Source organism: Sturnira hondurensis, unplaced genomic scaffold, assembly GCF_014824575.4.
Source record: "Sturnira hondurensis isolate 20B ecotype Veracruz unplaced genomic scaffold, ASM1482457v3 Scaffold0013515, whole genome shotgun sequence".
Taxonomy (NCBI): Eukaryota; Metazoa; Chordata; class Mammalia; order Chiroptera; family Phyllostomidae; genus Sturnira; species Sturnira hondurensis.
Genome location: NW_028086146.1, coordinates 8,128,878 through 8,147,226, shown reverse-complemented (window position 1 = coordinate 8,147,226; position 18,349 = coordinate 8,128,878). Strand labels below are relative to the sequence as shown.

The following is an 18,349-nucleotide window of genomic DNA, read 5'->3' as shown; positions in this document are numbered from 1 at the left end:
TCCTTTGTCTTCCTTTAATTAGAGGAACATTAAAAAAATGCCTTTAAGACCTGGACGTTCTGCCCTGGCTGGTGTAGCTCAGTGGATTGAGTGCAAGCCTGTGGAACCACACGATCGTGGTTCGATTCCCAGTCAGGGCACATGCCCGGGTTGCAGGCCAGTTCCCAGCGGGGGACTCATGAGAGGCAACCATACATTGATATTTCTCTCCTTTTATCCTTCCCTTCCTCTCTAAAGATAAATAAATAAAATCTTAAAAAAAAAAAAAAAGACCTGGACATTCTAATGAACTCTGAAACAGTTCAATCTTACTTCTTCCGCCTGCGACCAAGGAGAGATACTATTGAGAATGGGGACCCATGGGGACAACACTGTGGCTACAAGCTGCTTTCCTTTGTGAGGCTGGCGCAGGGAACAATACTCGTGAGCCACACCAGGCCTCACTCCACTGCGATGATGAGTAAACTGTAGTGACAAAAAGAATCAAAAAATAAAACGAAATCACCACTGAACCCCTGCCTTACTGGTTTTATTTCACTGAGATCACCTATGACTTTTGCCACTAAAGGGGGCAAAGCTTCCTTGGAGACCTCAGGAAAAAATCACAAAGATGTCTGCTAACTGAGAATAAATACACAGAAATAGAGATGAGAGGCTCTTCAGCTGAATAAAAAAACAATTTACAAACATTGTACACCACACAGAAGCGACTCATACAGGTAGTTCTTGCTAGCGCTCAGCTCAAGAATGTGGGCCTCACACACACGACTGTCCCTGGGAGCCTGCCCTGGATTCTGCGTGTCAAGGAAGAGGCTTCACCTTCTTCCCGACACGGATCCACGGCAGAAGACAGCACCACCGGAATCCTGAAAACAGACTTGTGACTTTCTCACAACCAAGCATACAGGATCTCAGGGAACGTGTTTTCAGGCAGCTTTATATGCTCTTCCTCCTGCCTTCATCTTTCCTTCCCTCCCAATTTTTCCCTTACTTTAGGTCACCTCAACTAATTTTGGGAAACAGAGTAAGAGTGTATGTACAAGGGGGGACCCGCCCCCAAACTGAAAGATTTATTAAAAAAACTGTATATTTTCACATGTTTAAACTTTAGTCACCTTCAAAGTACTCTCCATTTGATGCAATATGCCTATCTAGACATTTTCCCACTGCTCAAAACAGTTTTTGAACTTGTCCATTTTGATACCTTTTAGTGCTTTTGGCTGCTTTTTGTTTCACCTCTTCCACACTGGCAAAACAATTCCCTTTGAGGACTTTTTTCATCAGGAGAAACAAAACAAAGTCCCTTGGGGCAAGATGGGGTGAATAGGGAAGTTGGGGCCTGGGGGGGTCATGCTATTTTGGGTCAAAAACTGCTGAACATTCAGTGCAGTGTAGAGAGGTATGCTCATAGATCACCCATCACGAAATGGGCAAAAGCGCATTCAAAAGACTCTTCAAAATGAAATTCACTGAAGCCAAATGCAGCCTCTCACAACAACACCAGCTGGCACACTGATACAGATGGGTTCCTAGAACACTCACCTAGTGGGGGAAGCCAGTACTACAATGGGCCCAGCTCCCAGAAAATAAGTCCAGCTTTTTTGGGGGGTCCCTCCTCATATGTCTAAGTGTCTGTTGCTTGTATAAATCGACAGAAAAAACTGTGGCAACTTAGAGGACAGGTTGGTCCAGATCAGTCTGAGCTATGGCCCATCCACAGAAGCAAATGGTAATGAATGAAGTCTCATCTTCAGCTTCACGTCCCTTCTCTGTCCTGTGTTCTCCTCTTTCCAAAGCCACTGCCATGCTCTGACACGGGCTTGCCTTCCCTAAACATTCTTCCATGTTCTAAAACAGCAGTCCCCAACCTTTTTGGCACCAGGCACCAGTTTCATGGAAGACAGTTTTTCCAAAGACTGGGAAGGGGTGGAGGACAGGTTGCAAAGCTCAGGCGGTAAATACAAGTGAAGCTTTACTTGCTCACCTGCCCACCACTCACTACCTGCTGTGCAACCTGTTTCCTGCTCCTAACTGGCCAGGGACTGGTACCGGTTGGGGCCCAGGGGTTGGGGACCCCTGCTCTAGAACACACTGCAAATTCTACCCTGTTGACACTATTTTCTATCTGAATCAACTATCACATACAAAGTCAAATTTCCCACTTCTCTTGAAACACCTGAAAACAAGGAGCCCCCACCCTCGCATGGCAATGACTAGGGGAGCTGAGACGGTGCCTGCTTTGCTCCTGGCCATGCGTTCTCTTCAAGTGGCCAGTTGCCACCTAACCGCCTTCTTTTTTTTTTAACCTTCTCCTTCCTGTCTATCACTGTTCCAGATCTTTCCTCTCCCAATTGTTAAAACTTACCTGCCCTGTAAACCAGGAGAGGCTGGATCTCTGCTTGCTGACTAGTTTAGCTAATCTATTAAGCTAGTTATGTTAAACTGTTTTTAAATGGGTAAGAAGAGGTTAACTCCTTGGCCTAAGCCCTTGGAAGGGAAGAAAGTTGCTTAGGATAAAAAATGAGAGGCAGTGAGCTGCTTCCTGGTGGCTCCTCTCCCCAACCCGCAGAGGCTGAAGACTTACCCTATAGATTTCTTCAAGCAGCAGCTTGGCACAGTTCCTGCCCAGGTCCTCGGGAAGCACCGCTGCTCCCTGGCCCTGGGGGTTGGAGGCCAGTTCAGCACCGAGGAAGGTGCCATTGGTGGTCTCAGCAACCAGTGACAGCCCAAAGCCTGGAGACCTGGGGATTCAAAGGCACGGACACTGAGTAGAGTTAATGACATGGGGTTCACATTCACCAGCAAAAGGCAAGAAAAAGCAAACACCTTTCTGGTGGCATTCTGGTTTGTTACATCAAGCCTTATCAGAGTTCCTATCAGCTTACACTGGAAATGTACACGACATTGTGAAAGCACAGGTGGCAGAACCAAGGAGGACACAAGTTTGCACTGCTTTTCCTGTCAGCCCTCCCATGCTCCCCTCCCCCCCCACCCTGGGGATACCAGAAAATGAGCACCAGTTTCTGCCACTTTCTGAGCTGGGGGCTTTGACACTATACTTCTGCAGAGTAGATAGTAGTGCCCATTTTACAAAGGAGAAAATGGAGAAATTAAACAACTGTACTGCCCTGGCTGGTGTAGCTCAGTGGATTGAGCACAGGCCTGCGAACCAGAGGATCGCGGTTCGATTCCCAGTCAGGGCACATGCCTGGGCTGCAGGCTGGTTCCCTGCAGGCCAACTCCCAGCAGGGGACGCACAAAAGGCAACCATACATTGATGTTTCTCTCCCTCTCTCCTTCCCCCCTAAAGATAAATAAATAAAATTTTTTTAAAAAGTTAAAAAAAAAAAACTGTACCGAGTCCACAGCTAGAAAGTTGTGGGGGCAACTCAGCCAGCAAGTCCCCCGTCCGCCACAGATGAAAGTGAAACTACCAAGACATCATCTGCTTGGGGAGGAGAGGTGGTCAATCTCTCACAGAAGAAGGACCAAGAGCCCCTTCCTCAATGGCTTTTATTAGGTTCATAACATACAGGAATACAGGTAAAGCTCATCAATCAATGTCAGGCAGCAAGGATCAAACAATAGATAATATTTCAAAGAAATCTGAGGACTTAATCTGAGTCGGAGTCAGGTAAAGGGGTTGCAAAACCTTTGGGAGACATACTCATTTCCTGCTCGGACCCTTATCATATGAATGAAAGAACTCTTAGCAAAGCAGGCTTCACAGGACTTTACAAATTCTTTCTTATGCCCGCTCACCCTGGATCCCGCTCTAGCTGGCAAAGGGCTGCACCGCCCTCCCTGTCATAGGTTTTTAGACTTAAGTGGATTAGTGCCAGGAAGCACTTCTCCCAGGTGGAAATGGGGACTCAGGCTATGTCAGAATAGCTGGGGGGTGAGGGTCCATCACTCCCTCTTTGCTGCAGCCCCGAGTCCTTCCTTGAGGGCCTCCCAGGTGATCATGTCTGGCTTAGGTTGCCCCCCCTCTGAGGGGTCTTACCTGTCATAGACTAACCAATTAAGCGTTGGGGGCCAGAGATGGATGAAGCAGAAGCAGCGTTGCTGCCAGAGACAAGCTTTGTCTCCTTAGTGGCTCGCAGTCCGGAGGTTACTCACTCAGTCTTAGCCATGGGGGGCAGTTACAACTCCTGAAACCAGGCAGAGTGGTTCCCAACAGAAAGTGACTGAGATGTGTTTCAAATGCAGGTTTTCCACCCCAAAGCCTATGCAAATTCGCCACCACAGCCAGGCCTCACACCAGCCCCAAAGGTGTAAGGGACTGGAGACCACCTGATTACGGCTCCTCTTGGAACACATCCAGCTTTCCTCCCCAAAATGAAAAATACCACGCTAGTCAGAAAGAACCTAAATAAGTAACACCTTTGTTTTTGTCCCCAAGGGACATCTCTAACTCAGAATTCCATTGATATAATCAACAAGCTGGCACCCCGTTCTTCTCTCCTATAGTGTTTCTACCGCCCAACAGCCAGAGCCTAACACGCTCTGATCAGGACCACAGCTGACTGACTGACTGACTCACGAATCCAACAAACACTTGGGGGGAAGCTTCCATGGGTCAGGAACTGGAGGCACTGTGGTAAACACAAGAGTTCCTGTCCTCACAGACTTTAGTGACAACCAGTTTGACAAAGAACAAAATCAGTCCATAACAATAAAAAACACACACCTCTCCACAATATTTCCAGGTCTGACACCTCACATATACTTTGCTCAGTAGATTTGCTCTACTTTGCTCTTTTTTTTTTTTTTTGAGAGAGAGAGAGAGGGGAAGGGAGAGAGGAAGAAAGGGAGATACACTGATGTGAGAAACATCCATTGGCTGCATTTTGTAGGCACCCCAACTGGGTATACGGCACATGCAACCTAGGAATGTGCCCTGACCAGGAATCAAACCCATGACCTTTTGGTTTGTGGGATGATGCTCCAACCACCTGAGTTACTCTAGCCAGGGTGCCCGGTGCTTTTTAAGTAAACATTTCATCAAGAAAAAAAAGTAGTAGCTACAGTCCACACACAACACAATACAGACCAGCCTCTTCCAACACAGTTTAACACACATGTTCATGAAGCATTTTCTATGCACTCACCACGAAACTAGCCAAGTTTTACTATGTGTAAAATTAATAATGTTTCAAATGGACTATATGAGCCCACTATAGAGAGGAACTATAACAGCTGGTCACTAATTTCTTTTTAAAGAATATTCGATGATCTATGCAACCCAGGGATAATACCATCTGTCAAGGAAAGGGGGTGTAGGGAGTGACCGATGTAATCAAAGGTTCCAGGGCACTCAGCGCAGTGCTTAACCACCTGCCACCCATCTGCCACCACGGGACGCTTTAGCACAACCTCAAGTTGTCGCCGAACTGCTTGACCAGGAGGAGGGAGGGGACGCCCTGCTCTGCAGCAGAGGCAGCGGGATGCAAAATTAAGGCACAGAAACTGAGGAGGACAAGAAGATAAGCTACCATCACTGCTTTAACCCACATCCCCCAAATTCCCAAGAACTACATTTTCCCATCCATGTGAGTTTTTTGAGGTATGTATACTTGTTATTACAGTAAACTTTATAGTTGATCAAGACTGTCCCATCTAATATTATATTTGTTTTATGTAAAACAAGGTAACATATTAAGCTTCATGTATAATACTCCAACCCCCCCCCACCAATTTGGGGTGAGTGTTATCAGTCCTATTTCAAGTTATGCCGACAAAGCAGCTAGTCACCAGGTGACCTCATTGAAGATGCACATTAGTATAGTTGGTAAGTGACAGTCTCCCAAACTTTCCCCCAAACTTCCCGACTGGTAAAGGACTAGTCCTGTTTTTTTTTCAAGTCGTGGCTATGAGAGTCAAAATGGTACCACACTGACAGATGTGCACATGGGTCAGGGCACTGACACTGGCCACCAGCAACTGCTGGCCCCAAGGTTCTGGGCCATGCCCGTAACACACACTCTCACGCCTGGATTTCATAAGCCTAACTGACATCAACTCTTCACAGACTCAGAAGAAATTAATAACCACTCATGACTTTATAATTTCATAACAGAGACAGAAGATCACCATGTCATGTGTAACTTGAGATTTAGAAAATTAAATACCCTTATCATGCACTGGCTTTAATTTAAGGGGACCTTAGAGTTGATGACCCCCAAGTCTACACACAGCTACATTTTGATCCATGTGAGCTTCCTACAGTGTGACCACAAACTGGGGTCAGCTAAACCGTCACTATGAAAAGCTACACTATACACCATAGTGTACACCATAAAGCTACACCATAGCTACACCATAAAGCTACACCATAGCTGGTGGCAGTATGGCCTTCAACTGCTCTGCTTCATTCCTGGCCAGCCTTTGGTGGAGAAGCCAGACAAAATAGGCTATTCAGACAGCTGCTGTGGCTTCTGATCCACCCACACCCTCTGTAATCCCCTCTTTCCTGAGAACTGCTGACTCGTAACTCCAGACCTGTGGCGGAGAAGAGAAAGGGAAGAACAGCCTGGGCGGCCACCATTTCTGCAGCACCTATTACATTATGTGCCAGGCACTGCCTTATTGGCTGGCTTATGTGACCTTTCACCTTCACAGTTACCTAGAAATGCAAGCATTATCACTCCCATGGCATGAACAAGGACAGCACTGGTGACATTTGAGCAATACCCAAAGGTTTGGGACCATCACTGACCTTTCTGACCCCCCGAAGAAAGAGCCGGCTTTGCACACAAACCCTTTCCCAACTCTAACCTCTGTACCAGCACCTCTGTCACTCTGGACCATAAGCCACCACTGCGTTTCTGAAACCGCCTTGATCCTTCCCTGAGGCCTCAGGAAGGCCGGAGACCCCGTAACACCCTCACCCCTCCTCTACGCTCTCTTTCCTTCTTTTGCTGAAGTTAAAAGAAACCTCAAACAGAACATCTATGAAAAAGGTTAGCTGTAGCCCAACTTGGGAAAAAATTGATTTCTTAACACACCACCACTGATATTAGACTCTGATATTCTTATTTTTAGGAAATGTCCAAATAATAGTGTTATTCACACTAAAATGTTTCAGCAAAAACAAACAAACCCATACAGGTAAAGCGAATTTGGCAAAATACTCACTGTTAACTACAAGTAGCAGGAATATACAGGTGTTCACTATACCATCCTTTCAATTTGTCTTTATTTTATTTTTCAATTATAGTTATATTCGGTATTACTTTGTATTAGTTTCAGGTCAACTTTTCTTTATGTTTAACATTTTTAGAGTACAAAGAATTTTTTTTAAGAGAGGAAGGAAGGAAACATCGACTGGTTGCCTCCTGTACATACCTGGGATAGGGATGGAACCTGCAACTTTCCGGTTATGGGACATGAGTCCAACCACCTGAGCCACACCAGCCAGGGCAAAACACTGGTTTTAACTGCCTCCCTAGCCTCCTGGTTTCCAAACATACAATGAAAGCCTAAAACAGACATTGTCATTACACAGATCATCATTAACTATTTATTTTCTAAACTGAGAGTTTCCACAAAGGCTTTAACTAGATGAAATTCGAATTGCAGTAACAACTTTCTTTGGCTCTAGGGGTGTTCCCTTGGTGGAAAGAGAATCTGACTGACACTTAGCCAACAAAGGATTCCCCAGCCCCCTTAAACTGCTATTTACACAGAGCAGAAGAATTTGTTTAACTTTTTGTGAGATTAGAGAGCAGATGGGATTTAAAGCTTAAAGCACTGTTTATAGCTGGGTTTCCATCCCCCAGGCTAGGGACTGGACCTCTCATCTCTCAGCACTGGCCACTGGGCTGCCTTCCATGCAGAAGTTACTGGTGACCAGGGCAGTAAATGGGAAGGAAATTAAACCTGAAATTATTCTTCTTCTGGCTGCCCAACCTCAGAGCTGACAGCTTTAACCGCAATCAGAACAGGAGCATGAAAAAGGCTGGGGAGCTGCAGCATCGGGCTCCAAAAATGCACACTTACTTCCCAGAGTTGATTCCTTTCACGTGGTCTGTGTAAATGTAGATATCCGGGATAAACTTGTTGAGGATGCTCCTCGCAGAATCCACAATCCTGTTCGCCATCTGAGGTGATACACGAACGGAGTACCTACAGCCTGGAGTTAAGGTCATCATTCTACTTGGACTTCAGAACATAGAAAAATCAATGAAAAGCTAGCAAATATTTGTGAACCTGTAATTACATCGGATTGCATCTGATTTTCTAACTGCAGTTCATTTCTTAACTGTATAGTACCATCATCAACTTTTATATTATTTTTATTAATTACTTAATTTTTGTATTATAGTTATAAATATAAAAATTTATAAAGGCTTAAATACTCATGGTGAGAAAGCCAAACATCATTAAGGAGCTGGAAAGTAAAGCCTCCCGACCCTGATCTAGACTTCCTACCCACACTCCCACCCTTAGAGATGATCCCACTCAATTCTGGAACAAAAATGTAGGCAACTGTCTCTTGGTATGGCATGAGCCAAGCTTCCTTTGAAGTATTTTCTGATCACCCCCACAGCCGTAACCACCGAGTCTTTCTCTTAGAACCTCAGACCAGAACAGATACTGCACTGGGGATGCCCAATGCACCTCCTCCAGAAAAAAAATAGAGGAAGAGCATGGTAGCTGCTGTATACAAAGGTGTAAACAGGGTTTTTATGTTTTAACTCGCAGAGCCTATTTTCAATTATTTTAAGTATCAATCTCTCCATTTGTGGACGGTTCGGACTCCTCACAACAGCTACTTTATGGTCAAAATACCGGTAACCAGACTTTTACAACAGGGTACCACCAGAAAGGAAAGGAAGAGGATGTTCGCAACCCAAATAAAAAAGCTGGTGCTTGAGGAAGTGGAAACAGAGACTGGCTCTCCCCAGCCCCATGAATCAAATAAAAACTAAGCACGCACCGAGTACTTCTGATGTGCAGCGCACGGTCATAAGCTAGCTGCACATACGGGACAAGGGGCTGAAAGAACGGAGAAGTAGTAACATGTGATCTTCCCACTCCCCTTACAGAAACCTCATGTGGCAAGTCCAACAGGGAAAACCACGTGTGTGGTGGCTGCCCATATTGGCTCAGTTCTTCAAAAACTATTATCAATACACATTAAATTTTCATTTGAGCTGCAAAGCACAATGCTCTGAGTCTGTATAAAAAATTGACTAGTATCAAGCTTCCCTTTCTGACCCATTCCACTCAAAGATCAATCTCCCTCAAGCTAGTCAGAGTCTCCCAGCGGCTCTGGACCTGGACCCTCCCATTTCTTGCTGTCAGACCCTCTGCCTTGCTCAGTGTTTCTCCCCAACCCAGTAACAGCACACCATTCACCCATCCCAATTCTCCAGATTCTTCATCTTGAACTGCCTTCCTTCATTCTTCAAGTCCAGAGTTCCCTCTCTTCTGAAACCCTCCGCCCAGCACCCAACTGTGGTCTGCACTTAGACTTACCACACTTCGCCCTTCACATGTGTGCATGTTCTTGCTCGTCAACAAGACTGCACGCTCCCTAGGAAAGGGGCTCTGCTGCTGCATCCCTCACAACTCTCTAATACACTACTTTTGTACTCAGAAATATCTGATAAATATTTGACTTGACTCAAAGGGCAAACCTGAAATGAGGAAAGAGCAAAGATGGATTTTTCAATACACACACAGAGACCAGTTACATCACCACCTCTGCTGTCCACAATGTACTTTTGACCACAGGCAGCTAAGACAAACAGTCCCTGGTCTCACAGCCTTTGGACCAGGTAGGTGCCGTCCTTCCGAGGCCTAAGGCTGCTCACTCTCCCTAGGAGAGCACAGATGTCACTACCCTGACACATAACCCCACAATGTTCATGGTTATTTTAGGTACATTATCGACTTATTTTAGGTACATTATCAACTTATTTTATGTTCATGGTAACCCTTTGGCAGGGCTATGGATCCCCAGTTCCAGGGCTTTTTACACCGAGGAGAAGTGGGTCACAGAACCAAGGTTCCAAACCAAACAGATCCACTTCCCAAAGATAACATCTTCCCTACCCCTCCAGAGCTACAGAAACCAGGAAGGAGATGGTGCCCCTTCAGGGTCAGTGAAGAGGGAAAGGAGTTTTAAACTGGCTATGCCCCAGTCACTATGGGGCCACCTGGCTTGGCATGGAGGCCCTACCAAGGAACAACGGAGAGTTCTAGAATCAGACCGTATTGAGGTCCCAGCTCCAGCAAACTGCACCACACCAGGTCTAATGTGCTACTCTCTGTGCCTCCACTTCCTCCCTCAGTAAGAAAAGGATAAGCATAATATCTCCCTGCAGGATTTGGAGACTCAAATGAAATAATGCACGCAAAGCAGTTAGTGGTGCCTGGTACATGGTCGGAGCCCAATAAATACCAGCTATTGCTTTCCTTACTGTTAGTCTACGATTCAAATCCCACAGCAGAGGTTCTTATCCTTTCAGAAATCAGAGATCCCTCTGAGAACCTGATGAAAGCTATGATATTCTTTCAAGAAACACACGAACACACACCATTACAGGTAATTTGAGGGTTATCAGCGTCCTGAAGTTCATTCATGAATACCATATTAAGGACTCATATTCAGGAGGTAAGTCCATACCAACGGTCCATATGGCTTGCAGGTCAGAGAAACCCAAGGCGTGTGCATGCTTGTGTGCGAGCATGTAGGGGTTGGGGGTGGAAAGAACAGGGAAAGAGAGATCAGTTATCAAGGTATCTTTCCTATAGTCAGAGAAAGGAAATCAGATTGTCCCACAAATTCCACCCCATGCCCTTCTTCTGCCTCTACCCTCATATACTCATTTAACTCTTATGTACCAGACCATAAACTGGCAGGACAACACTATAAAACCAAAACAGAGTGCTCTCTTCTGTCTCACCCCATGTCAGGCAAGGGGGAGAATGAGAGTGGGTGGCATTAAATAAATGGTAATGGCACCATCCGGTGACAGTGGCTAGCAAGAACAAACACCAGCTCCTTCCCAGGCCCTGGCAAGTTGATCCGAAGGGGAAAAGATGCCTTCAGGTGGTAGCTCATTAAAACCACAAATGCACACAACAGTGTGTGACTAGTTCTCCCCGTTCCACCCTCCTGTGGGGAGTGCAACCTCTAAGCTCCGACACATAGTTAACCAGATTTGAGAGTAAAAACCAGCTAACTTTTTAAGTAAAACCACAAACCCAGCTAAAACTTTTTCCAAAGGCACTTTGCTTCCTAGGCTCCCATACTGGCCAAGAAGGTAATCTCAATTCAAACCCACATTCCTTGGAGGTGTTTGTGAAATGGGCTACTCTGCAGACCAGTGGCTGGAATGTTTGCTTTGCAAACAGGGACCTAAGCAAGGGGGCTGCTTCTGCCTTTTCCAGGGAGTGCAGAGGAAGATCACAGAGGATTCAGATGTCACATCTACTGCCTCCAGCAAGGGGGAGGGGCTTGGGCCCTCATGAGTCTCCCTGGCTCAGATTCTACAAGGCTCTAAGAACACCAGGGAGAGAAGAGAGGGAGGAACAAAGTCAAACTCCAGGAGCCTGGGGCACCACAGCTTTCGGCTTTCCTGTTCTCCTCTGTACAAACCAGGATGGGTACCCATTTCCCAGGGACATGAAAAACTTACTTGTGAGGCTTGCTTTGCACACCCAGTAAAGAGAGTACCCGGCAGGACTCCAGTGTGAAACCCCTGTTGTTACTGCAAGATTGGGTCAAAACAAATGGCACACTCTGGAAACCACATTTCCAGACTAGAGAATGGATTCTAAACAGAGTTCACTGCCACAGTAGGAAACATATCACAAATGAGAAAAAACAAACTGAAATAGACCTAAAAGTGTCTAAGAATTCATGTACAAGGCCATTCACTGCAGCATTTTGGCAACAGTGAAGTCCATTTAACTATCCATCAACCTGGGGGCTCACAGAACAGGAACTGTTTCCCGTCTACCTGCCTGCTTTCTCCTCATATACACAAGGGTGTGGGCGTAGGTGGCCCCCAGACTGCCATGCAGACCACAGACTAAAATCCAGGGAAGCTTTGTTATAAATTCCTGTTCTTGATGGATATGCAGCCCTAGCCCATGTTCCCCACCACTTACTGTTCAAGCTGATGGAGACCTCTGAAGAGTTAGTCCACTACACACTTCTCTCCTCCACCTAAGCCCGTCCTAAAAACTCCTGAGAAGTACAAAACTGACTCTATGCACCTACCCCACCCAAGAAGGAGACATCCTGGTTGGCCTCACTTAGTCCAACCCCTTACCCAGAAAGCCACCTCCCAACCCCATCCAGCCCCTAAGCCGCCAACACCTGCCCTTACCCAGATCCTGTCAGCACCTAGAAATTCACCACTTTTAACACATGAAACCCCCAAAACAATTCCCTAAACACAATTTCTTGGTGTTCTACACAGGCATGTACCTGCTTCCACTAGCAACCTGTTAAAGGCATCCAATTCCTTGGGCATGAGCTTCCCACAGGCTAGTGAGTTCTGCCGTGGTCCTCAGGAAGGAGCACACTGACCACTGCTTCAAAGACAGGCTCACAACTCCCCCTCTGGCCACCCTTCAGGGCAACTCACTCATCCTGTCAATCCATACCCACCCCTGGATGAAACAGGCCGTCTTCTCTACCTCCTCCTCTAGTTCGCCAACTACTCCTGGGTGCAGCCACACAGCCGTGCGGCTGGCACGTGATTCAGCTTCAGCTGAGCCTGTACTGCTGTCCCACAGCCTTCTTATCTTTAGTTACTATGCCCCACTACGACAGTCCACCTTCACCACCCTTGTCACACTCCATTATCAGCCCCCTGCAATCGCCTTACTCCTGATCACATTCTAACAGTGAAAACCGAAAACTCCTCCCAACTCCCTTCCACTCATCTCCAGACAAATCAATCTAGAGCCATCCTCACCGTACACTTGCCATTCTCAATTCATCCCTTCTCAAACAACAATAAAAAGGACAGCCGCTATATCACTTACTGAATGCTTACTTGTCAACAAGCCCAGTGCCTTGTACTATGCATCTATGACCTCACTTAACCTTCCTTACAGGTACAGTAGATAAAATGGGCCTACCCATAAATGTGTCAACCAAGGCTTAGAGCCAAAATCCTATTGGTGAGTGGCAGCCAGGGTTAGAACCCACATTTGTCCGATTCCAGCACTTGCACCTTTATCACCTCATTACACTGCTTCATCAATCTCCCTCTCTCATACTTAATCTATTTCACCCAACCTACAGAAACACTCAAATCATTAACAACTTTGTTTAAAGAAGGGCATCTCATCACTTCTCAGCATTTTGGCTAAGATCAAGTGTAGGACGGAATCTTATCAACTCTCTCTTCATCCAGTTACCACCTTATTTTTCTTTCTACTTCTCTTTCTAGTCAAGACCTCCACACTTCGCTATTTCCCTCCTAGTGACTCCACAACCCAGAGCTGATGATGCCATCTGTAGCCACCACTTTCGGGAAAGAGGTCCTCCCAGGGGCAACAGTGATGCCCTGCTACGAGCTCCTCCCCATCCTAATTCCCTTTAAGCTGTTGACCCAGGCTTCCAAAAGCTGCATTTTCTCTGTTGTCCTGTCAACTCTGATTTTCCACAGTCTCCCTTCCTGGGAACACTTCCTGTGCTTTTGCCGTCAAGTCTTAGTGGCCTCCCAGGGTTCTGTCCTTCCGTCTTCACATTCCACAGGGCAGCTGACTCTCAAGTATTTATTTCTAAGTTACAGACCTACATTTCCTTTTTAAAAAAATTTTTTTTAAGATTTTTTATTTATTCATCTTAGAGGGGAAGGGAAGGAGAGAGAGAGATGGTTGCCACTTGTGCGTCCCCTGCCGGGAACCGGGAACTGGCCTGCAACCCAGGCATGTGCCCTGACCGGGAATCGAACTGCGATCGTGTGGTTCGCAGGCCCGCGCTCAATCCACTGAGCCACACCAGCCAGGGCTACATTTCTAATTTCCTTTCTAGACTTGTCTCCCTGCAACCATCTTGGAAGACCCTCAAACCCAACATGAATTAAAACTGAACTCATCTTCACTTCTCCACACTCCACCACATATCACCCCAAACATCTGTGGCTACTATAAGTTCAACCTTTCTACTCAAGTGCCTAAGTGAGAAACATCAAAATCACCCTCACAACTCCATTCCTCTATTACAGACACAGGTAATCACGGTGTCCTATTCATTCCACTTCTAGGACCCTGTAAACTAGCAGCCCTCACCTGTCCTCCAGCCACAACCCTTACTGTCCCTTCTTTAGAGCAACATAATTCCCTGTCATCTATGCCTGTAAGTGTTCATCACCAGATAATTTTTTAGAAAACCTGTACCTTCCAAAGTGTGCACAATGAGCCAAAAGTTCTTTCAGTACCACCAGGGTTGTCCTCACAACATACAAATTCATTCTACAGAAGAAAACTGCTTACTTTGGAAAGAAGAATAACGCTTCAACTTTCACTGGTTCCTGGCCATCTCCATGTCCCATCTTCTACTGCCAAAGACCACCAGCTGACCTGCACTTGGGCCGCACCACACCATCTGCCACTCCCCGGAGCCACTGTACATGTGTTACCTCTACACGGTCCCACTTTTCTGCCCGAAGTGCTTTTCCTTCCTTGCTCCACTTCATAAGCCTCTATTCTTCTAGCCCCAAATGTCCTAATCTTTTCTACAGGAAAAAGCCGAGGTGAAGAGTCGGGGCTGCAGAGTCAGACAGATGGGGCTCAAACCCCGGCTCTGCCATTACGAACAGTGTGACTTGGGAGCAAGTTCCCTAAGCTTCATCTACAAAATAGGATGTAAGTAAATTCAGTAACACTGAGGCTTAAAAATAAAGCATATAAAATGTGAATATATTAAATTTCCCAATCAAAAGACAAAGAGCAGCTGAATGGATAAAACAACAAGACCCAACTACATTCTGTTTATAAGAGACTCACTTTAGATTTAAGAATATGTATAGACTAAAAGTAAAGGGAGAGAAAAAGTTAGTCCATGCAAATGGTAACCAAACAGAAGAGACAAAATATATCAAACAAAATAGACTTTAATTAAAAAATGACCTTAAGGTCACAAGAGACAAAGAGGTAATTACACGGGGATAAAAGGATCAGTTCAACAGGAAGATATACGGGAGAAAAAGACAGCAATACAATAGTAGCTGGAGACCCCAATACCCCACTTTCAATAATGGGTAAGAACACCCAGAATGAAAATTGGTACGTAAACAACAGACCAGCAGAAATATACAGAATGGGCCTAAAAACCATGCAGAAAATCCCACGTAGTAGTAGAACATACATTCTTCTCAAGTACACACAGAATATTTTCTAGGGTCACATGCTAGGTCATAAAACAATTTTAACAAACTTAAGACCAAAATCACTCCACATATCTTTTCCAACCACTGGAATAAAACTAGATATCAACAGCAGCAAGAAAACAGGGAAATCCACAAATATATAGAAATGAGAGAGTTCTGGCCAAGATGGAGGCATAGGTAGAAACCCTTCGCTTCCTCACACAACCTAAAGGAGGATAACAGCCGATCTAAAATCAATAAACAACCAGAAGTGCCAGAAAATCAAACTTCATGAAACTCCAACAACCAAGAAATTAAAGAAACAGTCAACAAGATGAGTAGGAGGGAGATAGGAGATAGATCGGTGGAGAGAATCAGGGGCAAGGTAGTGGACCACACCAGCAGGGCTTGCTGAACAAGAAACTGAGACTTAGAACTGACTGTGGACTATAGCAGGGGTTGCCACAGTGGAAGAAACTCCCAGTATCACATGAGAATTTGGTGGAAAGTGGGGCTAGAGCCCAGCAAGCCAGCTGCATTGTTCCCTTTCTGACTCCTCCCCCACAGACAGCTCCACAACACAGCAAAGAGGGTTGCCCCGCCCCCTTGTAACTTGACAGGTGCGCAGAGACAAACAAATAGGGCCCAAATGAAAGAACAGAGCAAAACTCCAGAGAAAGAGCTAAGTGATGAGGAGCTAAGCAATGAGCTATGTGATGTGGAATTCAAAACATTGGTAATCAGGATGCTAACAGAACTGATTGAGCTTGGTCAAAAAATGAAAGAACAAACGAAGACTACCCAAAGTGAAATAAAGCAAAACATTCAGGAAACCAACAGTGAAAGGAAGGAAACCAGGACTCAAATCAACTCAACAATTTGGAACAAAAGGAAGAAATAAACATCCAACTGGAACAGAATGAAGAAAACAAGAATTCAAAAAAAATAAAGAGACACTTAGGAACATCTAGGACAACTTTAAGTGTTCCAATATCCGAATTATAGGGGTGCAAGAAGGAGAACAACAGTAAGAAACTGAAAACTTATCTGAACAAATAATGAAGAAAAACGTCCCCAATCTGGAGAAGAAAATCTTCCCTAATCTGGCGAAGGAAACAGACTTCCAGGAAGTCCAGGAAGCCCAGAGAGTCCCCCAAAAGTTGCACCCCAAAGAGGAACACACCAAGGCACATCATGATTAAGTTATCCAAGATTAAAGATAAGAAGAGAATCTTAAAAGCAGCAGGAGAAAAGGAAAGAGTTACCTACAAAGGAGTGCCCATAAGACTGTCAGCTGATTTCTCAAGGGAAACCTTATAAGCAAGAAGGAGCTGGAAAGTAGTATTCATAGTCATGAAAAGCAAGGACCCAGTCCAAGATTACTCTATCCAGCAAAGTTTTCATTTAGAATGTAAGAGCAGATAAAGTGCTTCCCAAACAAGGTCAAGTTAAAGGAGTTCATCATCACCAAGCCCTTATATGAAATGTTAAAGGGACTTATCTAAGAAAGTGAAGAAGTACAAAAACTATGAACAGTAAAATGACAACGAACTCACAACTATCAACAACTGAACCTAAAAAAATGAAAACAAATACTAAGCAAACTAGAACAGGAACAGAATCAGAGAAATAGACATCACATGGAGGGTTTTCAGTGAGGAGGGGGAGATGGGAGAATTGAAGGAAAGGTACAGGGAATAAGAAGCATAATTGGTATGCATAAAATAGACGGGGAGAGGTTAAGAATGGTACAGGAAAAAAAGAAGTCAAGGAACTTATATGTACAACCCATGAACATGAACTAAAGGGGGGGCAGAATGCTGGAAGGTTGGGGCATGTGGGTCCAAGGGGGTGTAAAGGGGGAAAATTGGGAAAACTATAATAGCATAACCAATAAAATATACTTAAAAACATATGGGAATGAAACAACACACTACTGAACAAACACTGTGTCAAAGAAGAAATCAAAAGGGAAATTAGAAAATATCTAAAGGCAAATGAAAATAAGAACACAACATACCAGAACATATGCAGCAAATTCAGTACTAAGAGGGAAGTTGAGAGCAATAAACATCTACATTCTTTCTACAAAAAGATCTCAAAAGGCCTAACTTTACACCCCCAAGGAAATAGAATAAGAACAAACTAAACGCAAAGTTAGTAGAAGGAAAGAAATAATAAAGATTAAACCAGAAATAAATGAAATAGAAAACAGAAGACTATAAAAACTGACATAACTGAGTTGGCTTCATAAAAAGATAAAAATGAACCAATCCTTAGCTAGACTAGGAGAGAAGACACAAATAAGTAAAACCGGGAAAGAGGAGACATTACAACTGATGCCACTGAGATCAAAACAGGTAAGAGATTATTACAAATAATTTTACACCAAATTAAACAACCCAGAGAAATGAATAAATTCCTAGAAACGTAAAACCTACTACCAAGACCATTAAGAATAGAGAGCTTGCACAGACCAATAGCACGTGCCAGACTGAAACGGTAATCAAAACCCTCCTGACAACAAAACACTGCACAGAACCAGATGGCTCCACTGGCAAATTCCACCAAAGAGCTAATCGTAAACCTCCAAAAGCTGAAGAGGAAGCACTTCCTAACTCATTTTATGAGGCCAAATCAGCCTCACACCAAAGCCAGATAAAATCAATTCAAGAAAAAAAAATCTACAGGCCAATACCCCTAATGAATGTGGATGTGACAACCCTCAACAAAATACTAGCAAACCAAATTCAATTGCAGAATAAAAGGATCATATACCATGACAAGGTGGGATTTATCTCTGGGACACAAGGTTGGTTCAATATGTGCCAATCAATCAATGTTATACACTACATAACACAACATAACACTACACTACACTATAATTAATGAAGGCTAAAAATCACCACGATCATCTCAATAGATACAGAAAAAGCATTTGACAAAACTCAACATTCTTTCATGATAAAAATTCTCAGCAAATTAGGTACAGAAGGAACTTACAT

At 44.6% G+C, this 18,349-nt stretch overlaps 1 protein-coding gene across 2 annotated transcripts in view; it reads right to left on the bottom strand.

Moving 5' to 3' along the window:
• Positions 1–18,349, bottom strand: part of RCL1 (RNA terminal phosphate cyclase like 1) — a 67,366-nt gene that overhangs the window by 16,542 nt on the left and 32,475 nt on the right. For both annotated transcript variants that reach the window (XR_005068742.1, XM_037061774.1), the window contains exons 6-7: positions 8,002–8,127; positions 2,585–2,741 (exon numbers count right to left, since the gene is read on the bottom strand). Coding sequence is in view for 1 of the 2 variants with exons in the window: in XM_037061774.1 (XP_036917669.1) it covers positions 2,585–2,741; positions 8,002–8,127 (283 nt within the window). In the remaining variant the exon portion in view is untranslated. The remainder of the gene's footprint in view (positions 1–2,584; positions 2,742–8,001; positions 8,128–18,349) is intronic.